Genomic DNA, 26,385 nt, shown 5'->3' with positions numbered 1-26,385 from the left:
TCATAAGGCAATAATCCTCTTCACAAAATATACAGAACTAATTGAATTTTAAAAATTAGTTTTTATTTAGCGTTAGTTTCTTTGTTATTAAACAAATCGCAGGCTTCTATGATGAAAAATGATTATATGTCAAGAACTTTCGTTCAAATAATTTCTTGATTACACCCTTTATTTTTGAGTTTCCATCTTCTTCAAAGCCCAAATTGTAGTTTGGAGGATCACATGAGGGATTTCGTTCCCCAAACGGCCTGAGAGGGATAGCTGTATATTAGTGACAGTTCATTTAATTAAAGAAAGACTCACTGAGAGAGTAAAAGAATAAAGTGCCTACCTCTCCATTCCACGTGCCTAAAGAGAAAACTGACATTTTTTTTAGTACATATTCAGGGCCTGATTATTTCCTTAACTCACGTCTCGCTTCGTTGTTTGAATAAGGTAGGTGTTATTACTTACTATTTTATTTTTCCCCTTCTTTATTGATATTTTTACTGACCCGAATCAATGAATTAGAAATTTATTTCTATAGTAGCATGTCACGTACGGATAATAAAATGTCAGTGTCTTATGTCTACGAGTTTTCATAGTATGGTCTTGAATATAAATAATACCTTGAGTCAAACTTTTGGACAGCGCAAATACAAGATCACAAGGAAAGAAATTGTCTAAGAATGGAAGCTTATTACGATTAAAAGCAATTGAGAAAAATAAGGTGTAAATTTAGAAAGATAGAGAAGAGAGAGATAGAAGAGGCATCTTTATTACTATACATGAATTTAGCAGGAATTTCAATAACTCCTGAATATCAAGTAACTTTTTCCTTTGAGAACAAAGTATTTAAAAAATTTGCGGTTATTGTTACAAATAATTATATTAAAAAGATATAAAATTGATTTTGGATCATTTCCTAACATGTGGTTTTTCATTGTTATTATTTTTTCTCTTTACAAATACTACTTGAGGTTTCAGTTAATATTTAATTCTTTAGATTTAAAGCTTATAGCTTCAAATGTGTTAAAAGTCTTATAGCATTAAATTCACGAGAATAACATTTTAAGAGAATATAGATTTTTCCCACATTAATTTTCCTTCTTTATTTTGAAGAGATATGTTTCAAGATTAGAGAACGTCGACAAATCCTTGCCAAAATGCTTCGTTTACTGAAGGACACAAACTCTATATTGCAAAGTTTTAGCAAATTTATTAACCCATATGCATTTAGAATTCATTAGTTAATCAGTTGCACTGATTATACATTCGGTGGAAAGTTTCACTTATGAAAAGAAAGTATTTGTTAGTGAGTCAGAGACAGGTGAATGTTATTTCTTTAAGGTAAACGGATATCTTTCTGAACGCAATATGAAAAGAGGTGAGCCACAAATTGTGATAAAAAAGGGAAAGATCACGGTCTATAGAAATGATCTGCAAGTGAAACATGGAAGGTGATGCAAACGGAAAACGGTTTCGCATATGACGAAAGTGGAGGACGATAGGTCTGCTCAGAGAAGCTCCATAATTCGAAAGTATTGGCAGGAAATCCTGAAAAATTCTGGAAAACGGTGAAGGAGTGTGAATATATAAATCTGGAATATAAAATTCAGTCCAAAGACCAAGCGCTATGACCTATGAGGTCATTTAGCGCCGAGAACATTGGTGAAACAATTGTCAACGAAATGAAAGGGGTTGCAGTTAGAGATTGAACGGGCGCTGCAAAGAACCTTAGGAAATGCCTACATTGCACCAAAAGAGGTGCACTCATGCACTGTCTCCCTACGGGGTGAGTATAGGAATGCGCAGAGTTCAGCATAAAACTGATAAGCCCTCTTCATAGACATGTGGCGGAGCACATCTCTGAATAATGGTTTACATTGTTCTAAACTCCACTTGTATATTGACCACAGTCTTTGACCTGGACATGCTAGCATCTGTGTAACTATGTTTCATCGAAACTGCTGATGCTTCATATGAATATTAGTGCATAACGGATATGGTCTCCAGTTATATACAAATACAGTGTTTAGTGCATTCAAAAATAAATTCCAGTTTCATTTTGCCTTTTAATTCATGTTCAGCAGTCAGCTTTTGATTGATTCATAAAATCCACTCCTCCCAAACTATCACTGTACTTTTCAACAGTCTGAGGCTGTGAAATCATTCTATTCATATCCACAAGCATTTCTACGTATTGTGGCTACAGGTCTATCATTCCATCTCACCATTTGTATATCTCCGTCAGTTCTGGAATCACATGACCCTCTGCTGCGTTTCTTCATTTCGGCAACACTTTTGACTGAGTACCCTTTCAGATGACTGTCTCTAATGGTTCAAGTGGTTCCGTATCCAAGCAATTTCGAGTATGACATTATATTATAAAAGTTTAAAAAATATCTAAAATATATAATAATATAATAAAAATGATGTTCACAGATTTTTTAGACAGTCTATTACAACAAGTGTTACCAAGTGACTGACATTTCTTCCTTTATTAATGATAACTTTAAAGGGCATTCATATGAACTGGCAATACCCCAACATTTGTGGCCAAATCTATTTGGCTTCCTTCTAATGTACTGCTTACATGAGTGCTTTCTAAATACGGTACCATGGACACACCAGTGCTTAGATACTCACGAAGTACAATCGTGAGTAAAGATAAGTTTCGAATTCCATAAAATAAAGTCCAGTGGTTCCCAAACTTTTCTCTGTCAATTTCCCCCTGGCACCCCAGTTCAACCATCCAGATTTTCCCCTTCATGTGTATGAGGGAAAGAGTAATTAAAACACAATGTGACTATTTACTAATTTATTTTTCAAATGTGCAAATATACTGGTAAACATATAGTTACAGAGTAAAGTGGATAGAGAGCGGTTGGTAACAACTAACGGTTACTAACCGCATAGCCAAGAGAGCGGTTAGTAGCAAATAAAAGGACTTTTGTCTGCTCTTCTACTTTAGAATTAAATTAGTGAGATTTTTTAGTTAGTAGGTAGTGTAATTATTTCCCTCTGGTAGCTTCAAATTTCGCCCCCCCCTTCCCCCAGGGGGAAATTTCCCCCAGTTTGGGAACCACTGGAATAGACTAACTTTAGCAAAGTTGATCAATCAAAGACCTTGATTATCTGTCATATGAATAACTTGTTTTATGTTCTGAAATCGATTGGGACTCAGTTTTTGGAACTGCAGGTCAAGGTAATTCAGATGCTCTACTCCAATATTCTCTATCACCTGTTCCGGGCATTGTAACCAGGAAGAAATAAAAGGCCAAGAAAATTGTACATTTCTTTGTTTATTTAGGCATGCTTATTTTTCTCTCACACCAACTACTATGAGATTAAGGGCCTCTGTAACACGGTTTTTTGGACTTTGCTCCTTATCAAAGCATCGGATGTAGCTGAAAGTTGACATATGTATATTTTACAACCACACACATATTTGGTAGCATTATCAATGACCTAAACCTGATAGTTTTAATTTTTATAGAGTAGAAATTATCCAGCCGATGCCATGGCCAAGAGTCGAAAAACATTCATTACGTAAGCAAGGTAAACCACATTTGACGAAATGTTGTCCCGCCCATCCACAAGACAGAAACTCATTCACCTTGTTCCATCGGCTCTGAAACCTATAGCAGTCAATAATGGCTAAAAGGATTTGGAATTTTCCCGTGGTTGCAAAACTGCATTTGTCTTACGACTTGCAACTTTTTACAGTCAAGAGAAAGCCCGTGGCCATGACAAAGACTTTATGAATGGCGGAACGATACATAGATGTGGGTGGGGTATCTGTGCTAGCGTAGTAATACTACTGTAGTAATAGCAGTAATATACATGAATTAAACGTTTAGGCCAACTGCTGGGATCCTTGAGGATCATTTAGCACTTCTTGCAACTACTCGAGAAATGAGTTTTTATAGCAAGAAGTTAAATTTTCTAATCCAACAATGCCCATGATAGCCTTCCAGTGTTATTCTGAATTATAACGGGGCCAAAGTGGGTGGAGCCTCATGAAGTCATCATTCTGACGATAATTTGTGTAAATAGATAGATAGCTAATAAATAAAAATTGCTTGACATTGGATATAGCAGTTATCAAATCAAGCTTGTCTACTATGTTTTTGAAAATTACCAACTATTCCCTACATCTTGTCAATCTGATTGTGACCTATAAAGTAGACTATAAAGGAAACTTATTTTGGAGTTAGACTAATAATCAAAGTGTTTTTGTATTTAATAACCTATTTTGTTGGTCTGTTCATTATGACAATTATCAGTGGAGAGGTTTCAGAGTTCATAAAGGTGTACTGCTTTGCTTGTATTTACATTTTTATGTCATTGTTGCCAGAGGTCTAGCCTTCGTTACGTATAGCCAATCATCCATCGACAAAGAGGGAAGAAATGCTGTCATAAGTTACGTAACGAGTGCGTTCGAAACCTTTTCTCTGAGTAAGTTGCCCCGTCTTCAAAAAAAGTCACTTTTACATTATAAGTACCAAATTTATTCAACCTACGTAATGTAGAATACAGTCAAAATTTATGTGTAGATATAATGTGTATTCTGAATAAGTGTTATGTTTATGAAAGGCATAGATAAAAAGTTATTGCGAAAAAACCATGTTACAGAGGCCCTGAATCTCATACTAAGCTAGCTTATTAATGAACAAAATGTCAAAAACTGCCACATCCAGAGGCACTTTCATTTTTGTCTTGAGTGCGGTCAGGATAAGGAGTAACACAAGCGTGTTTCCTAATTGTACAATCCTTTTATCTAATTAGTGTAGGCCTAGACCTATAACCATGAAATAATGATAGTTGTCATGCTGGTCACATATCAAAGAAAAAATTACTAATTCCTACAAAAAAGCAAGTACAAAGTTTTTATTATATATTTTGCAAATAAGTCAACATCTTTTTAAAATATTCCTGTCAGGCGCCAACTCTGGTGAAAAATATTCCTCTCAGCAAGCGCTGGAAGAATACCCCTACTAACCAACCACTGAAACGAATAAAATGCTAGAACAAATCTCTTCTATATTTCTTGGTCAATATCACTGCTCGTAGAATCGTAGAGGGCTCTAAGTGTTGATAGGCTTACTACTGCATCCTCTTACTACATCATTCAGGATGACACTGATCGAGTGGGATGTCCAAAAGTCACTTTATAGCCAAGTTGCACTCGTTAAAAATAGATATAGTAACCTCAGGGAATTAATTACCCAGGAAAGCATCATCTTTCCTGCGAAGCATAATTAAGAAGTTGAGTAGAAAAATTTAATACATTTTGCTTTTGGAAGTAAAATATATTCTAAAATATAAATATCTGTGAATAGTTTCCAAGACGTTGTATTTCTCCATTTGTTTGACTGGTTAATATACAACTTCATTTCAAGACGACATCTAAATTTAAAAGTTAGCTTATATATATATATATATATATTATATATATACTATATATGTATATATATATATATATATATATATATATATATATATATATATATATATAGATATATATATATATATATATATATATATATATATATATATATATATATATATATATATATTTATATATATATATATATATATATCTATATAGTATATATATATATATATATATATATGATATATATATATATATATATATATATATAATATATATATATATATATATATATATATATATATATATATATAAAGCCTTTGATTGGTGATTGGAAAATAAAGAAAACAGTAGGGTCTATCCTCAACAGAACTGTCCCAATCTAACTAAAAATATTATTAAGATAGTCCTCGACTTCAACCCAACGGCTCTTCATGCCTTGAGACCGAAAGGGAATCATGAGTTGAGAGCAATTGCCACTGTTCATTTGTTTTTTCTCCTCTTCTATCTTTTTCTTTATCTCCATGAAAGGGTCATATCCTTCGTCAGCGATTTTCTTCATTTCCTCCGCCGTTTTCCTGACAGTCTGCAGGTGCTTGGCCCGAGTCTGCCATCCTGGTTGGGCTTGTGATTTCTCAGACTCAATCAGGATGTCTATGTACTCCACGGTAGAGAGAGGATTTGGTTTTAGTGCGATTTCTTTCAGTTTCTTGAGGCATTTTCTCACAGTTTCTGTCATACCCAGAACCTTTATTTGAACTGCCTGAAAGTCTTCCTCTACCTCTTTTACAAGTTGTTCAGCAGAAAGTTTCTTATCCCTTGCCTCTTCATATCGACGCCTTAGGTCCTCTGCAGTTTTTGTTACTTCAACCTGCTTACAAGTATATTTGTATGGGAAATTTCCATGCATTTTCCAATGACACTGTTTAGGACAAATACGACAATTCTCACCTGTAATCGCCCAGCAACCCTGTTTTTCAGTATCTTTCTCAATTCCGCAGTTTTCATGGCAAGTCCGGTGGCACTCTAGACAGTTTGTTATAAACTGTCCGACAGGAATTGGCTCTTTCACAAAGGTCTCTTCAGTAACTGTGTAGGTGAAGTTCTTGTTCCTGTCAATATCAGCCTCATGCGATTTGAGGACTTCCACTTCACACCTTAGCTTCTCTAATTTATGCAGTCCAGTCTGAATATCTACCTGGATGCCAGTTACTGTAACTTCTAGACGATGGCGTTCCTCAAGAACCTCTTTAGTTAGGGTGAGGCTCCTACTCTGAGTCAAGTTCAGAGCTTCTATAAGCTTCATAAAACTCTTCTCTCCCATATCCCAAAACATGGTATCGAAAGTACTGTCTTCGAATTCACCACTATCTTGTTCTTCCCTTTCTGGTTCTTTGCAACGTGCATATAGTGCAGAATTATTGAATTTGAAGATTTTACTGTGTGGTATGTTTGCTTCTTTAATGCCACAAAGGACTTGAGGTTTTTGACCATCAGCAAAAGTAAGTAACAGGAATATGTTCTCAGCCATATCCTTTCCAAAGAGTGACAGTATTTGATCAAAAATGTATATCTGCATTGCAGTAAGTCTTGGAAGAGATGACTGAACAACAAAACCAACTGCATCAATTTTGTCTACACCTCCTACACCTCCTGTTGTGAAAAATTTGCGTATTTGTTCTGTAATTTTCTGATCTCTTTCTATGCCTTGAACGTCACCAAAACCTGGTGTATCAATGATTGTGAGAGAATAAGGTATTCTAAAACCTTCTTGGTGATGTATTGTGTACGATGATACTTCACTAGTTTGGCTTTTTGCTTGGTTGTCGCTTTCTGGCTCGGTGATCAATTTGAAACGAAAGGTATCCTCCCATTTAACAGCAAATACATAGTTAATTAGTCCATTGATTAAAGTGGTTTTACCTGATCCAGTAGAACCAACAAGCATGATGACCTTTTCTGGCATGGCATCTTTCTCATTTCCAAATTCATATTTCTGAAGTTTATATTTCTCGTGAGATGCAACATGTTTTAGATTTGGCTTATATATCTTGATATTACCATCCATTATTTTCACTGATTGCCTACATAAATCAGATTTATAGACTTCATCTTCTTTCATTTCTATCTTCAAATCATTGCTTAATTCACTACCAAGACTCTTGCCACAGTGTTCACACTCACAATAAACCTTGAACCTACAGGTAACGTTTGGATTTACATACATATTAATTGATTGATTTTCAAATGGCAATGAGCTTACTACTTTCCAGTCAGACCCTTCTTCTTGTTGCTTAACTAAATATTTGATTCTTGTGCACTGAGAACCAATGTGAAGCGGCTTTGACCACTTAATCTCTATTTCTGAAGAACATATCTGCCAGGCCTTAGGTTTCCCAGGTGGACTAGTTGGCCTTGTTTTAACAGCACCCCTTATTTGGCCCTTAACACTAACTCCAAGTTGGCAAACACTTTGAATGCTAACACTATACTCACAGCCAGGACTGAGCCCCTGAATGCAATGACTTGTAACATTAGAATCTGCATTCTGAATAATAGGTGGATTATTTCCAGTAGTGTCTTCACAGACAATCTTGTACTGGTCGATATTTGATGCACCATGAAGGGGTTTTTCCCACTGAACCAAAATGCTCTCATGTGTAGTAGCAATATTGTTTACATTTACTTTCCTTGGGGCTGAAGGTATTGCAAAGTCTTCATTGAGGAGTCTACCATTATTATAGTACTTTGTCTTAGCTTGGAATTCATTTGAATCAGAAACGTCCTCTGCAACAAGGAAGCTAACATCAGTGTTCTCTTTATTATTATCAAAGAAGTCTCTGAAATATCTTGCCTTTTCCATCATTGAACTTTCATTTTCTTTTATCTTAAGTGGGATTGTAGCATTTCCAGCTGTGAAGTCCAAATCACTGTTAAGAGTCTCTTCTTTCAGGTATTTTGACATGTTTATCAAATGTGAATCAGATTTAGGGATCAAAATTGAAAAACACAGAACTTGTGAATGATGAGGACTCATCACCTTTGACTGTAAGTCGCCTGGCTCTGATATAAACTCAATCTGCTGAAGAGAGGAAGTGTATTGCAAAAGTATTTTTACTTGGCTTTCTTTTGTTTCCATCCATCTCCTGAGAGATTCATTTCGAAATGGAGAGAAATCCCTTTTTTTCAATATATTTGCTAACTCACTCTCCTCTTTGTTTCCACCTCTGATACTTGGAAGAATTTTTGCTACCTCTCTCTGAAATACCAGTTTGTAAGTAGCCAATAAAGATTTAAATTCCTGAAGTTCTGCTTTAATTCCGTGAAATTTATTAACTGCTTCTGATCTCAGAAGATCATTGCATTTCACATCCAGTTTATACAGATCCTCCAAATAATTTTCTGTTTCATTAACAAGAACAGCACTGATCTCTCTAACAAGTTTAGAAGCCTTACTGTCTAGTTTGGTAAGTGGATATAAACATGCACTTATTGGGACAGCATTTTTTCCCTTTTTTCCAATGATATTTGGCATCTCTTTGTAGAGACGAACTGCTTCTTCAAATGTCGATGGGTTTTCTCGAAGTATAAAATCTCCAAAGTAACTGCAGCTAAATTTCCGAGATTCCTTTTTCTCATCTTCACTTAGATCAACCTTTCCTTCCCCATTAATCTTTAAGTCTGGAATGGAATTGACCATAGCATGAAGATTACCTTTAACATTTTTGTCTAATGAATTTGAAGACAGCTCCTTCTCGAAAACAAAGAAAGCATTGCCTCCATATGTAATCCCAGTTACAACATGCGTAGCTGTACCATGATCAAAAACTTCTGGGTGCTCAATCTTTCCCTTCCCTAACTGGTTCATCGTCATTGTTTCAGTTTTAGTTGTGCACTCGAACTTCAAGGTTACCCTTTCCACGTGATTTGAAGATTTTCTGTTGTCAAGGTATTCCCCAGAGCCAGACACATCCACCATCCCTCCAAGAAAGCTAAGTTTTAAGCCAATGTTGGCATCCAGTCCAGAAGACTTATCTTTAATGGTATCAGAAGTGATGATTTTACTGTTAGATGATTCAAGTTTTTTTTCCTTTATTCTATCCAGAGTTTGTTGATCCCATAATGTAATCCCCTGTAAAATTTGGTCAGATCTGCAGTCATACAGCATACCTAAGTGGAAAGGCCTCCCAAGTGTTGGGATGAAAAGAGGTTCTTCACTAAGTCTACTCCCCATCTTGAATTATTTCTTTCTGTGTAGAATGTTATCCAAGCGGCTATATCATGACCTGTAAAGAAGGGAAAAATTGTATTTGTTAATTGAGCAAAACTATTTTACAGGGGAAATATTTAATTTCATTTTAGAAAAGCTTGCATGCATTCGTTATTTGAGCTCAAATTATATCTAAGCAAATACATGACAAAAAATGAAAAATAACTAAGGCCTGATTAGTCGTTTCACAGATTTGCATAGAAAGACTTGACTTCATTAAATAGCTAAGCAAACGTACATGAGATGCCATTTTTAATACTCTGTAAATGTTATCGAAAATATAGAAATGAAAATTTATCCAGGAAATGGTAAAATACGATTCAAAAACTCTGGAATAATTATACTTTTATCAGAGAACTTGATAAAGTATAATTATCTGTGTTTAAATGCATAAACAAATACGAAAATGCAAAACTAAGTGAGCCTTGAAAGCTAATGTCTACACTCAACAGGCGTATTTGTTAGGCATCGATTATTGAGATACTATTGAGATAAGCAATTTACTTTAAATAAGGAAAATGCATTATAAAAGTAAGCAATGTGATCTCTGTTATGGACCTTAACTTGAACATTAAAAGTGTAGGGAATTAAGGTTTATTGCTATATATTTTTTGCTAATACCAAACATGAAGTATGATGGCTATACAACCTATATGTTGGCTTGGTACAACAGCTCAAAAAGCCTCCGATTAATTAGAAAGTCTTTAATTATTATGTATTACTTATATGGGCTTCTTATTGGTGCTAGGATGTCAGTATTAAAAGAAATATTACTGAACTAGCAATAGTCATTCATAAGCTCAAATATAATACAATTCAATTGAAATTATTTATTGATTTATTATTTATAACTGGTTCACTTGCACTTGTTTTCGATCAACATATGTGACAATCATAACCGTATAATGGACATGTAATATCTTCTCTTTAGTTCACACTGACAGGTCGAATGAGATACTGATTTTTGCAAGAAGATATATATGCCAAGTCAATTTGCTCTTAAGGCCTTGAAGCGACAAAGCTATCCCACAACCCTAGTCTAACACTATTGTTGTCATGTAGTTTCTACATTCTTTGGTAAAACATTTCGTCTAGTGTATTGTTGTAGTGTTATCAGGTCATGTTGCAGTGCTATACCGTTGTTGTTCCTGTGACCTAATGTGCGTTTGCTGAACCTAGGCTAAGCAAAGAGGAAGGTTAGACTATGGTTTTGGGAGAGGTTTATCGCGTCAAGGCTGTTTGGCCAAGATCAAGTGCATTGTGATATCACTGTTTGACTAGACAATTCATATACATGCTTCGCGCAGAAAACCGTATCCCATAATTATAAAGCCGGAAGTGGAAAATTTATGCTTAAACCCGGAATCTCTTCATCGGAACAGATTAGTGCATGAGTGGTAAGTGCAGCTCATAAGTTTACACAAATACACAAATGAAGCAACAATAAGTTTGTCAGAGGAGCGCAAAGATGCTTTTCCCTGGGATGGAACATGATTCCTCTCTGGTGAGCAGAGGTTTATGAGATCTGATCTAGAGACACGTTCACAGATGCACAAATGCAAACATGAGCATGCACACACACACACATACTGTAGATATATATATATATATATATATATATATATATATATATATATATATATATATATATGTATATATACATATATATATATATATATATATATATATATATATATATATATATATATATATATATATATATATATATATATATATATATATATATATATATATATAAATATATATATATATATATATATATACATACATACTTACTGCGTGTGTCTGCTTATCATTTATGATAACATACGTATTTCCCTTAGGAAGGATTGGGTTTTCAAGGGTACATCCTCTTGGTTTCTCAGCAGGTTGATTTTTCTTGACCCTTAACCTCTGCAAAAGCTCACAGCTGACAGGACTGGTAGGCAATACGCCGGTGGATACTGAAACTATTGACAGAGTTCTTTGGAGAACTAATGTGATTTTGAGAACTGTCCCATTTCTTTTATTGTCTCCTTCGGCATTTTTTTATAACATAAAATATTTCAAGAGAATATATAAAGCACTTGTACAGAAAGAGAATCTTCTGTTGTTCTACCAAACCCCGTTGTACACAGGATATTAGTGCTTAGATAAGAATGTCCCTGGTTGTCTGCTGTATGATGTATTTTTTAGCTCTTAGTTGAGACGGCATTGCAATGATGACGATTTATGAAATCAAACTATTAAGTAGGACAGATAAGTGGTGAACATGTTTGCGTGAGTTTATGTCCTTTCATTCCCTTTTTCATTTCCATTATTATATGAATGTTCTCTTTATAGAAAGACTGATTTTTCTTTATTAGTAGCGTCATCATGCAGAATGCATTGGACCATCCGTCATGAATACTGTATTCGACTTTTGGGGATTACTTGTAATATAATTTTTCATATATTGTGAATTACTTTTATTTACATTTACTATGGCTAGGAATAACATTCATTTTTTTAGTATTTGTCAAAATATTATTGTCAGTAAAATAACACATGATTTATACCATGGGCATTATTTTTACTACGAAAGTAAACTAAACTAAAAGTTTTTTCTTCAGCAAACTTATTTCAAACGTGAACAGCAGAAATCATCTCTCTCTCTCTCTTCTCTCTCTTCTCTCTCCTCTCTCTCTCTCTCTCTCTCTCTCTCTCTCTCTCTCTCTCTCTCTCTCTCTCGTTACTAAACTGTTGTTATACTCTTTTGATATTGAATCATTTCCACATCGAATTCAGTACGGGTAACTCTCATCAGTATTTTGCTGCCATACAGCGCAACTTTGGCATTGCAGTTGTCATTTCCAACAGGAATTTCACTGATTTACGTAGGTACTTTATTCTATAATCAGCCGTAAAAGCTGCCAAATCTTCGTGGTACGAAAGTTCACAATTTTATAAATAAAAATAGGATCATTAAGTGCTGATACATTGAAATCTGGAAGCGTCTGTCAGTAGTTGGAACACAAAGAGTATTGATTCTAAGAGCACCGTCTCGAACTTGTCGCATGAGCATAAAAACCCTTGGGTTTTGAAATGATGGTGGTAGAAGGCCAATCTATGCATGCGTGCATAGCTCAAGTTCTGTTAAATAAACTAACTCCAAAGATACATAGTATATATTGGAGAAAATCAGGTTTACAATAATATATTAGGTGGAAAAAAGTGCCATGATGAACGAAAATATAAAAAAGAACGATTGAAAAATATATAGAGCATTTGACATCAGAACACCACGAATGAAAGGAAAACCAGAGGACAACTTTAATAAAAATAGTAATTAAACTGCGTATTAAAAACCACTGAGTGGCAAGAAAAGAAATAGCGATAACATATGATAAACCTTTCTCAGATAAGAGAACGACATCCCATCATACCCCCACCACTTCACCTTTCCCCCTACCATGTTTCTTTCCCGAGGAGTTCCCGGTGTATTGTAACAAAATGCCACACATCAGCTTCCTGCTAACTCCATTGTTGTCTCTTTTATCACTCAACCTTCAATCACCATTTTGCCCCAACCAATCTTTGCACGATCAAACGTTTCGGTTCTCCCATATTCTTTAGAGCTCTTATTCGGTATTTCTGCTTCCATCCATAAACACTATGTCCCAACGCATGGGTTTGCTTAAGTCTTGAATCGTAGTAAGTGACAAACCACCAAATAATACTTACTAGTTTAGAAGAATGAACACCATATCCAGTGATGCTAATTGAACGAACTGTCTGTCACTTCTCAAAATTGCTCCAGGTCCTTTCAATCGGCTGGTGAGAGGGACTCTGCAGAAGCCTTCTTGAACCAGTCTAAATATACTGGATGGTGAGCGAGAGAACGTTCGCTTCAGAAACCAGCGGTTCCATTTTTTTTTTTTTATGCATAATGACTACGACTCTCAGTGCAAGAAGACGTATATATAAAAATACTAAAAGACAAGCTAAGTGAAAAAAAATACTCGTCACCAGTATTTTTCACTTCCGTTGACTGTTAAAGAAAAAGATATCCAAAGGTGACATTTGGCAAGTTTTAACTGCTTTATTTATGCATGAGACATATCCTCCGCCGCCCCAGCTAAATTGCTCATACGTTTTCAGTAACAATATGTGTTTTAACTAGCTTAAGTTTAATATAGACGGTCTTGGTATCACTTGGATAGCAAACTCAACGTTTTCATTTCTGAATTATCATTTTAGAAATAAAGGGTATTTTCATCTCATTAGGAAAAGGAGGTTATGTACATCAAGCAGTAGAGCGTTAGTCAAGCAATATCAGCCCTTTAGACTGACTCAGAAGTATTCGAAAGGGAAATAGACACGCTCACATGCACGCGTATGTGTGTTTACACAAATTACACACACACACGTACATTTGTGTTCAATATCCACAAATGGCATTAGCTTTTGGAACCCATATTGATAGCTCGACGACATATCAAGAATCACAAAGCAATTCTTAAATCACATTAAAAAAAAAAAAAGCTTTGTTAAGTACAAGTCCATTAAACCCACATGGAACGGTACCAGAGAGAAAATAAAACAGGTTTTCCGATTTTTATGAATCCAGATTACTGCCTGGCACCGTTCCTTGTAGGTTTAATAAAAATGAATAAGTATGATCCTCTACATCCAATTTTTTTATAAACACGCGGCGTTGAATAAGTCTGTTTAGTGTAAAAGATAAGACGGATTCCTAGATTCGTAAATGACCGTATGTATATATATATATATATATATATATATATATATATATATATATATATATATATTATAATATATATATATATATGTGTGTGTGTGTGTGTGTGTGTGTATATATATATATATATATATATATATATATATATATATATATATATATATATATATATATATATATATATATTTAATATACAGTGGGGATGTCAGTGTGACCCATATACAAACAACAGTATAATGCTAAAAAATAGTACTAGAAATGTTTGTGTTGGGAAGAGCCTTAACCTATTTTATTTTTTATGATTCCAGCCATAAACTTCTTGACCCTACGAAACACATATAATGTACATCACGTACACAATGTGCATTTTCATACATTCACAGAAGCGAGTTGCATTGCCTCGGTAAGGACATATTCTATAACGAATTCTCTTCCTGTTATTGAAACATCAAATCCCTATTGTAAAGTTTCTCGTTTACTCAGTATAATGCTGAGTAAACGAGAAACTTTACAATAGGGGATTGATGTTTCAATAACAGGAAGAGAATTCGTTATAGAATATGTCCTTGCCGAGGCAATGCAACTCGCTTCTGTGAATGTATGAAAATGCACATTGTGTACGTGATGTACATTATATGTGTTTCGTAGGGTCAAGAAGTTTATGGCTGGAATCATAAAAAATAAAATAGGTTAGGCTCTTCCCAACACAAACATTTCTAGTACTATTTTTTAGCATCGAAGACAAGTAATAAAGTAACACAAAAACGTAACCTTATCCATAGATAACTAAAATGTGAGGACATAGAGCAAACCTCCCACTAACCCGGGAAGGACAAAATGGAACTGCCCTCCTGCGTTTCCGTCAGTTTACTGGAATTTTTAACCGGAAATTTCTGTTCAACTTCTGGGTAGGACGCTAGTTTGACGAAGTCGGAGCCCAGAATTTCTCACTGAATTTCCCCATTTCTTGCCTGAGGTTCCCCTCCGGAAAGAAATTAAAGTGATGCACAACTCCCGCGGATTTGAAAGAGAAAATGGGATTGCAGGAGACTGCAGGTTCAACTTTGGAATCAGCAAAACTCCCCTAATCCGCTGCAATTTGGTTTGAAACTTTTCTTTTTTTTCTGGAAAACGCCATTCCTTTCCTTAGACTGCCTGAACGTGGGTCATTTTGTCTCTCCGTGAGATATACCTGGATGGAACAAGAAAAAGACATCTGAGTTAAATGTTTTTTCAAAGAGAGTTTACATTGAATTAAATAACAGGTCTTTAATCAAATAAGAGACACATAATGCGTAATTAGAAAAATGCATGAAGAAACAAAAACCCATAAACAAGACGGATATGGTACAACTGACGGATAACATGAAGTCTTGTTTAATTTATTTTCTTATTTCATTCTTTTTTTTATTATAGAATCCCATTTTCTACTTGGAGTTTTTCTCGAGTTTTATTTTGCTGGTCTCTTCATCTGTCGTCTATTATTTCCAACTTTCGTACTCGCTTTACCTTCAAGCTAATAGCAGACTGTTCCATCGTTGCTCTTTGATTCTCATAAATGACCAAACCTCGCACCCGAATCCTATTAGGTGTGAGCACATCTGAGTTGCGAGGAGGGTAATGTTTTCTAGGACGAATGAACCAAGGCGCTGAAATTGGTAGGAGACCGAGTATTATTCTGAAGTGGCCTATGGAAAATGGGAAAGGGCTAAGGAACGTGATTTCCTCTGGTTTTTTGTATCTGTTGACATAGAAATTTCTCCTTTAAAATGCAAGGCCGCTTCACCGTTTGGTAAGCTCAGACGAAAACCAAATGAATCTCTCTTTTATTTCGGGAAAGCTCAAAGGAACTAAGAGAAACCTCATAAAAGAAGTTTATTTCTAACACTGAAAACAGAACTATGAGCGCCCATTCATTGAGATAAGCTCTCCAATTTTGCTTTGATCCCCTTAGAAAATAGAAAGGGAAGATATATATATATATATATATATATATATATATATGATATATATATATATATATATATATATATATATATATATATATATATATATATCTATATATATATATATATATATATATATATATATATATATATATATATATATATATATATATATATATATATATATATATATATATATATATATATATATATATATATATATATATATATTATATATATATATATAAGTCATATCACATTACGCTCATTCATATACATATATCGAGCTACAAATGTCCTTTAATAACTAATTCGTTCTACCTCGGAATTAATATATTCCCATATATGTTTAACCGAAGGGGAATTTATTCAGCTATAATAGAATTACCTGCCGACGGGCACGAACCATCGACATCTTCAATTCCAGGACAGGCAGTGAAGCCTTAGCCAACCCCGCCACCGCAAGAGGTTGGCTAAGGCTTCACTGCCAGTCCTAGGATTGAAGATGTCGATGGTTCGTGTCCGTCGGCCGGCAATTTTATTATCGCTGAATAAATTCCCCTTCGGTTAAACATATATGAGAATATATTAATTCCGAGGTAGAGCGAATTAGTTATTAAAGGACATTTGTAGCTCGATATATGTATATGAATGACGGTAATGTGATATGACTTATATTTTTATATATAGGTATTATGAGAGTTGCAGATATATGCACAGGCATGGTTTTCGTGAAACAGATTGTATCGTTATGGATTTATCGTTTGCTTTGATGACTAAGATGCCCAGAAATACGCGAATTGTCGTTATCACTTCTCCTAAATGTATTTTCTTAATGGGGCGATGGAGAGAGCGATGGTTCTTTTTTATCAGATTTGCTAATTACTTGCCATTATTTTGTTATAATAATACCATAAAGGATATTAAAAAATATTGTTCCATATAACATATCCTTGTCTGCTCATTAATGTTCAGCATTTTATTTTTTATAAAAAAACAGTTTTATGCGATGTTGAAAATTAAAAAGAACTTAGTTTGAAAATTGTTAATTTTAATTTACCAATATTACATCCTTCATTAATTAGTGCTTATCCTCCAGTCTTTTTTATGCCATTATGACAATAACTGAAAACTATTAACCTTGAAAAAGAAAAATATTTTTTCGTTAATGAGCGAAAGATTTAAATTTACCTTATCAATCATGTGTGGTCTGCAACATGTTCGAATATTATAAACTTCTGCTGTGGATATGTGCAATATTTCCGCTTGTTAATAATTCGGAAAACATTACTAAGCCCCTTCAGTCCCATTACACAGCTGATCCGTTGGTCAATGAAAATAAGAAAGTCAAGGAAATCAATTACATTTTATAGACTTGAAGAAAGTTCCTCATATTTCACAGTGGGTAACCTGCGATACTACTTAAAACTTCATAGCTCGACTTAACAAGGTTTGACTTTCAAAACCGATTAATTTTATCCCTGTATCTTTTAAGAAGTAATAACTCAATTTCTTAAATAAAACTACCTTATAACAGTGATCAAATTAATTTTTTTTAAACACGTCAAGAATTTTTAAGCTGCACTATGTTTAAATCAAGTAGGACACTTTATTTTGTTACGGAAGTATACGACAAATAACGTTCTTTGTTCTCTCTTAAGCTCGTATTTTGTTATCCTAGCATTTTATGTCTTCCATTTCCTTTTCCTATCCCCTAATAACCATATTCGCCCTATGGTGACTCTCCGACCTCATCTTTGAATTCTGGACAATTCTAAAAAACTTTTTCCACGTCTTGCTCCTATGAACCTCTCTACTTTCGTCCATCTTCGCCTTATATTCAATCACATTTCTTGAATATGAAGCTCACTTCTTGTTTTGATTGTTATTATAATCACAAATTAAGCTAACCTCTCCAATTTTAATATCTAAACAATTTAACTTTTGATTCTACAAATAATGATCATTTATACTTGCAACCTCCTGTTTCCACCACACACAAACACACACGCACACACACACACACACACACACACGCACCCACACACACACCACACAAACACACGCGCCCACACACACACACACCTATATATATATATATATATATATATATATATATATATATATATATATATATATATATATATATATATATATATATATATATATATATATATATATATATATATATATATATTATATATATATATATATATATATAATTAAACACACACTTACTTGATGTTTGTCGTAAAACAATCTAGTTACGGAAATGTGTCGTATTGTAAGCTTGATTTGTGTGGTATATGTCATATCATATAGTCGTTGCAAATCGTTCTTTCCTCAACATCCAAGACTATTTAACTCCTATTTTCGTTCACTTGGAAAGTTGCTTATTATTATTATTATTATTATTATTATTATTATTATTATTATTATTATTATTATTATTATTATTATTATTATTACTCGCATAGCGACGGTAAATCGGAGATATTAAACCAGAGACTTAATGATCTTTAGTATAGCTGCTGGAAGTTTAATTTTGGTTTTGATATTTTTCTAAATTTCAGATGTTTATTACATTTGACTTTGCTTTAATTATCTAAAACTAGTTCTAAATGTATGAATCTACAATTCCAGAACGGAATATGCAGGAACCTGCACCTGAAACTTGACAAAAACGACCTGTCAAAACGAAGAACACGAAGGGAGTTTCCTTCTCACTCCCTGAGGAATATCCTCATTGCCACCTCACGTTACTACCTCTTCCTTCCTCATTTATCTTAGATTCCTGTCTTATTGGCCACCCTTATTTCCTTCCTGCTGGATCTCATCCTAACCGTAATCAGCTTCCTTCCAGGTACTTTGCTTCGATTCCAACGGCCAGGGCCGCCCTATCAGAGCCTTGTTCCCTAGGGCCTGACCCCCTCAGGGATATCCTGCCCCATTTTGCTAGATGTGAGATGTGCCCTCTCGTAAAAGGGGTTGCAATGTGGATTTCGACGACAGGAACTGATGATGCAGGTAGCTACTACTTTTGTAGTAAATTGAATTTATTTAGGGCAATCATCAAGGAATCTTCAATAAAAGAAAAATAAACCTTCAAATGTTTGGTCTCTCTTTTAAGAAAAATAAATTGATAAGCAAAGCATAAGAAGTAAAGGATACTGGGAGATAATAACACACCGCATTGAATTCCTTGTGTACATTTTATACTTCCATACATTTGCCTGCCTTTTCGTTTATCTACTGTATTAATGTGGTCATTTTATTCCCGTTATTTTACAGATATATTTGTTTCAAGGTACCTAAAACTTTTTTTATATTTACCGTTCTCTGTTTTTCAGTATCAAAAGCTACCAGTTTCTATCCCGACTTTCTCATCTTGAAAGATGAGAAAGGACAAAATGATGCACGTTCGAACAAATTTCGGAAAGAAAATGTGATTTCCCGAAAAATAAAGAAATTTTTCCAAACTTTTTTCAGACGATTCGAGGAGTTTCTCGGATTCCAAAGTTTAATCTTCAGACAGAGCAATCCCATTTTCTTTGTAAAACCCACAGTTAACTGACACAAAAGTTCTTTTTTATCTTTAAGAATTTGTTTGTTATTGATATTAAAGTTTTTTATTACCTGGTCCAACGGATTTTTTGCGAGTTTTTTGTAAGTTATTTCATCCTCTAGTAAAGTATGCATGCGTGATATGCAGTCAGTTTTGTCAAGAACCACTAAACTATTGGATTTATCAGCCTTGGTAATGTGTAAGCTATTATCATTCTTCAATTCTTTTAAACTTTTCCTGTAGCGAGCGGGGAAGTTATCTTCATGGTAGGCATGCGTAGCACTATATGTCATGCCTTTCATAATGTCTAAATGATTTTGTGGTAGATCACAGTATTTTTCAAACTTATATAAAGATGTCGCTATTGATAAAGCTGAGGGTTTGTTACAAATGAAGAAAGACAGCCCAAAGCCTAATGCGCGCACTGCATTATCACTTATTTGTTTGCTCGATAAATTCACCACACAATCACTTCTAGCATTATTGGTCCAATCACTGGCGTTGATAAGGTTGTTTAATTTTCTTTCCAGTTTTCTAATCAAAGTGTCTGTAGTTCTACGAAGTTTTCCATAAATTTCTTGCCTTAATGCGTGTTTCCAACTATTCGATTCCCGCTGATTTTTTCTTCTATGTTCCTACGCGCTTTGCGTATCACGAGTCCACAATACCTGGACCAAGAAATAGAATACATAAAAAAGATAGGAAACGATCTCTGCTACCCACCTCATTTAATTGTTTTATGTTATCAAAAAGCTCATAAAAAGTTTTATAATGTTGCTATTAATGAAAAAGAAATCCCTAAAAATGTACTTAGCTTACCTTATTTTCGTGGATTTGAAACCATAAAATCAATATTTAAATCATTTAATGTTAATGTAGTGTTCTCTTATAACAATACCATTAAAGATATGCTAATTAAGAATAGTCCCGTAACAAATAACAACATCATTTACAAAATTCCTTGTAAGGATTGCCCATCGTTTTACGTTGGTCAGTCTAGTAAAAATTTATGTGTTAGGGTTAAGCAGCATATGTATTCAGTTAGAACAGCCCAGACTTCAAATGCACTGTTTATCCATCTGAGTGAAAAATCTCATTGTATTAATTGGGGTGATGCCTCGGTAATTGCTAGATCTAATGATTATGTTTCAAGAAATTTACTGGAATCGGCAATTATACAAATCACTAATAAAAACAACCTAAATCTTAGTCTGGGAATGTACCATTTGGACCCATATATTTGTAAGATGTTTATGAAGGACCTCAAAATAAATGAACAACTAATAAATTAGTCCCACATGTATATAGTTATTAATTCTCTCTCTCTCTCTCTCTCTCTCTCTCTCTCTCTCTGGTTCGATATTTTCTCTCTCTCTTTCTCTTGCTCGATATATATATATATTTATATTTTCTTTCGTCTTTTCATTAATAATAATTTTTGTTGGGAAAATTTGTGTAAAAATTCATGATATTAAATTGTATATGCTCCCGTGTTGTTTTCAAAATGTACTGTTTTTCTGGAAGAATCACTTGTTTACCGCGGGTATCCTTCAAGGTGTGGCTAGCCTATGACTCCTCCTCCCCTCTGTAGAGTGAAAATCGCCCTTATGGCTAATTTGGTAGTGTCAGTTTGTATATTAAGCCTTCTTTTGACTATGGTGTTCTTTGTAAAATCAGTATGCCTCAGTAAAGGGTCCGAATAGGACCGAAAGTACTCGGCCAACTCGTTTTTTCATTTTTTTCCTTCGAGGCAAAAAAACCTTTATTTATACATAGCATCACGTTTTATATACTTCGTGATCAAGTTATTCATATATATATATATATATATATATATATATATATATATATGTGTGTGTGTATATATATATATATATATATATATATATATATATATATATATATATATCTATATATATATACATATATATATATATATATATATATATATATATCTATATATATATTATATATACTATATATATATATATATATATATATATAGATCTATATATATCTATATATATATATATTATATTTCTATATGATATATATATATATATATATATATATATATATATATATATATATATATAATCTATATTTATACATATAGATTGTTTACATTTATTGATCTCCTCGTCTACCCAGCATTTAGTTAAATATTTTGATTGCTAGAAAAGCAGCCATTTACTCTAATACCAACTGATTCTAGGCAAGAACCAAAGCAGGCCAGCCGTAGTTGCGGGAAGGGGGGAAATAAAGACTTCTCAGCCTTAGGGACGTATCCCAGAAGGGAGGATGTAGTTAGCCAGGTACTTATTAGGCCTATGTCTTAAGCTCCTTTTCCTGTGAACCCTTTGCTGGCCGTATGTTCTGTTTCCAGGATGCCCTGCTCTTGGGGGGTTAAGCTGAGCCCATCCCCCATGAAACATACCTGCTTTCGACCTCAGTAGCCTCCAGTCGTGACCTCGGATGGATGTCCACCCAGCCAGCCTTCCATTTAGGCCTACCAAGGCATTACTGGCGCGCCCTGACCTGAGACAAAGCCGACACCGCATTTTACAAAGGTCCACTTACTATGGCATCCAGGTACGTCTTGCGAAACAGTCATATTGCCAGTTCCTTACCTCCTAGTGTCGTAACTACTCCTTATTTTCAAAATTCAAACTCCTAATTCTCTAATGAACATTCCTTTGCTCCTTTTCACTGCCTCGTGGCTGCATGCCTCCCTTTTGTGATCGTCCCAGACAAATGAAGTCATTGAATATTTCATTTAACACTAAGAGTTCCTCCCCAGTGTGTTAGACAAAGTGAGTAGCTGTTACTTGTGCAATAACTCTGTAATTATTTTGTGTCTGATCTGGGATTTCTTCCAGATTGCTGAGTCATGTGTACAAGTCTTCGCACCCGCAAGTGCTGCATTAGAGCAAGACAATATGAACAATTTGGAAGGCAACAGTTATGAGAATCTCATTTTTAGCCAGCTATCCCCTTGTAAGAGATAATATTGGTCCCACGTGCGAACAAGTTGCATTTACTTTTCCCAGGCTATTAAATGGCCTCCTGTAAATAAATGTATGTAGAGTAAATAGCCGATATTTCTGGCGACCTCCTCTAGAGTAAATTAACACTATAAATCATTTTAAGGTAAGTTTCAAGTAATTTATTCTGCATTTTCCCACAAATATTTTCCTTTACATTTTGGGCCACAACGAGGCCGGTCCAAACGTAAAAATACACACACACACACACATACATATATATATATATATAATATATATATATATATATATATATATATATATATATATATATATATATATATATATATCGACGTGTGGTGTCTAGGATGGTTTTTTTGTGAATTAAATATTAAGCCTTGCTGCAAAATGTCCACCACAACGCACACACGTAAGGATATTGAGTAAAGTGACGCACTTTTCACTTACCTTAACTTTGAGAACTGTTTAATGTTTTAAGGTCGCCATGAAAGCAGCCAGGTAAATCTTAACTAAGTTTATTTACACCAAATTGAATGTCCTGAGACAACTGAATGGCAGATACGCCATGTGGACAGGGCACAGTGTACTGTGTTAAATTACTTTATCAATTACAGTAACATAAGAGAATGGCCGAATTCACAATCTATGCACGGCTGGTTCCCAAATTGCTGATGATATCTCCCAAACTAATGGGGCGCTTAGCAAGGATGTAGGAAGGCACAGAGCTGACAGTTGGAAATCTGGATACCTTATGGAGTGTAGCCTGATACGCAATGGCATCGGCTTTGTCAGAGTTTTGGGGGTGTGCCAGCCAGTGCCTTTGTTAGTCCTATACGAAAGGAAAGGTCAGATGTGTGTCCATCATGAGAGACTGAGCAGGACTGACGTCGATCCAGGGTGCAGATGATTCACTTTGGGTGGTTTCCCCCCTCCCCCCCCCCCCCCCACCGCCACCCTTCCCGTTGGCAGGTCACCTGGAAACAGACATATGGCCAGTCACAAGGTCAAGGTAAAGTAAGTCTTAAGACTAGGCCTAGGAAGAACCTATATAGCTGCCCACTTCTCTTTGTGATACGTCCCTAGTGCCTAATGAATTATTACCCTCCGCTAAACTATGAAGGACCGAAATTCCTATTCCCTTGTCTGGCCTGGTCTAAGCAGATTTCCCTAAATCCCTCACAAAATAAATGTATATGCATATATATATATATATATATATATATATATATATATATATATATATATATATATATATATATATATATATATATAATATATATATATATATATATATATATATATATATATATATATATATATATATATATATATATATATATATATATATATATATATATATATATATATATATATATATATATATATATATATATATATATATATATATATATATATATATATATATATATATATATATATATATATATATATATATATATATATATATATATGTGTGTGTGTGTGTGTGTGTCTGTGGTTTCATCATCTCTTGCTAATGATAAATTCCGCGCTAAAAAAACTCTCGCAGCATATATATATGTATATATATATATATATATATATATATATATATATATATATATATATATATATATTATGTATATATATATATGTATATATATATATATATATATATATATATATATATATATATATATACATATATATATATATGATATATATATATATATATGTATATATATATATATATATATATATATATATATATATATATATATATATATATGTGTGTGTGTGTGTGTGTGTGTGTGTGTGAGTATATTTGTCTGTGTATGTCTATACATATATGTACTTTAACGTAACAAGAAAAAAGTTCAGAGAGAGAGAGAGAGAGAGAGAGAGAGAGAGACAGACAGACAGACAGACAGAGACAGAGACAGAGAGACCGACATCAACTGCGTCTGGTCTCTCCTCATATAATGGAGGCAGGTCCAATCCCTTCCAACGGTAGTCAGGCAATTTCGCTTTAAGGACGGAATAAATTGCTTATGGGGGGGGGGGGGGGGGGGGGGGGGTGGGGGGGGGGGGGGGGGGGGGGGAGAACCTAATCTGGAAGGGATTAAATTTCCCATTTCAATTCAATTTAATTGGCCCAACTTCTCAGAGGCTCAAGGTATTCTAGTCCTCAGAATGAACTGGTGTGAAGTACATTTTTCTAGACGTTTGAATGTATTATGAATTGATACACAAGAACGAATTGTAAGCCTTGGCTCCAGTTCTTTATGTTTTCATGTATATTCACTAATTAAAGATGTGTAAATCATTATAATCGTCATCGTTCAGGACCTCCTAATTGCTTTGTGACCTGAAGTATGTTGCAGAGCACGAGTGCTTAGTGGGTTAATGGAATAATCATGTGCTGTAATTTCCATGCAACTGAGATTGAGCAGATAGTTTCAGGTTTTTCCTAGGAATCGATTTGATGAATTCATGACATCAAATACGATTCCTCATTTCGATCGTTCTCAAAATAGCATGTATAATTGCTACGTGTGACAGGGAGACAAAATAGTAGTTTAATAATTTTCTGAAACTTATCCACATAATAACGTTGCCATATGAAAGTGAGCACAAAATTCTTTTTTTATCTAATGGGATTCCCTCATCACACCACTTACCGTCGGAGTTATTCAAAAGACTCATATTTCTGAGCTCTTTGCCATCTCGGGAAGGAAGCGTCGCGCTTGAGGTTAGATCTGCTTGAAATTCATTGGCTGAGGTCTTTGTCGCGCGATGAATTATTCGTTGCTCGGACTTCAGGGTTTTGTTACGTTTTGTGGAGCATTTGCGGGTAACGGGTTCCAGACTTCCTGACCGACCTCCTTTCGAGTGTTCGATGCCAAGCCCAGACGTAGATTTAGTCATCTGGAGAGTATGGTACCTAGCATACGTGTCCCTTCATAAAACTCATGAGGAAAATGATAAAGAAGTGTTGTATAGGATGTTGATGATGTCTGTTTTGAGAGCGAAGAGAAGTTTCTAGGTGAAACTGAAGCTTGTGTTGGGATATACAGACATTAGAGTAAATGAATTATTATCAAGGTAATGTTACTGCCTCAAGCAAATCTATATTTCCATGGATGGAGTTTTGAGATAAGTAAAGGGAAGAACAACATGCAGTTAAAAATCAAGGTCTATGACTGTAAAATAGACAAACTGATGTTTACCAGATGATACGAAGTTAACTGATGATAATGAGAACAAGATGCATAGACCAATGAAAGATTTTGGAAGCACTTGTTGACAAAGTATTCTTGTGAATGCTCGTATGACGCTGATTGCGAACAGGTAGATGGAATTAAGGAGAATTGGGAAGCAGCGAATGTTTATGTACAGTATGAAAGAAGAGAAGTGGTTGATTCGTATTAAGTGTTTGGAGTAGAGTGAAATGAATAAGCAAAAAAATTTTTGCAGAATATATTGGAGACAGGACTGGTCT

At 34.4% G+C, this 26,385-nt stretch overlaps 1 protein-coding gene across 1 annotated transcript; it reads right to left on the bottom strand.

The window, feature by feature from the left end:
• Nucleotides 1-5,701: 5,701 nt before the first annotated feature.
• Nucleotides 5,702-13,473, bottom strand: LOC135215527 (uncharacterized). Its single transcript, XM_064250353.1, has 2 exons — nt 13,371-13,473; nt 5,702-9,663 (listed from the first exon to the last, which is right to left on the bottom strand). The coding sequence occupies exon 2, from the start codon at nt 9,609-9,611 to the stop codon at nt 5,760-5,762; it is 3,852 nt and encodes a 1,283-aa protein (XP_064106423.1). The 5' UTR covers nt 9,612-9,663; nt 13,371-13,473; the 3' UTR covers nt 5,702-5,759.
• Between the last annotated feature and the right edge of the window lie 12,912 nt (nt 13,474-26,385).

This window comes from Macrobrachium nipponense, chromosome 5, assembly GCF_015104395.2.
Source record: "Macrobrachium nipponense isolate FS-2020 chromosome 5, ASM1510439v2, whole genome shotgun sequence".
Lineage (NCBI taxonomy): Eukaryota > Metazoa > Arthropoda > Malacostraca > Decapoda > Palaemonidae > Macrobrachium > Macrobrachium nipponense.
The sequence above is the reverse complement of the archived record's forward strand: the minus strand, read 5'-3'. Positions and strand labels throughout refer to the sequence as shown.

What these genes read in the sequence shown, in the direction of transcription:
- LOC135215527 (XM_064250353.1), bottom strand. Translation starts at nt 9,611, where the DNA reads ATGGGGAGTAGACTTAGTGAAGAACCTCTTTTCATCCCAACACTTGGG.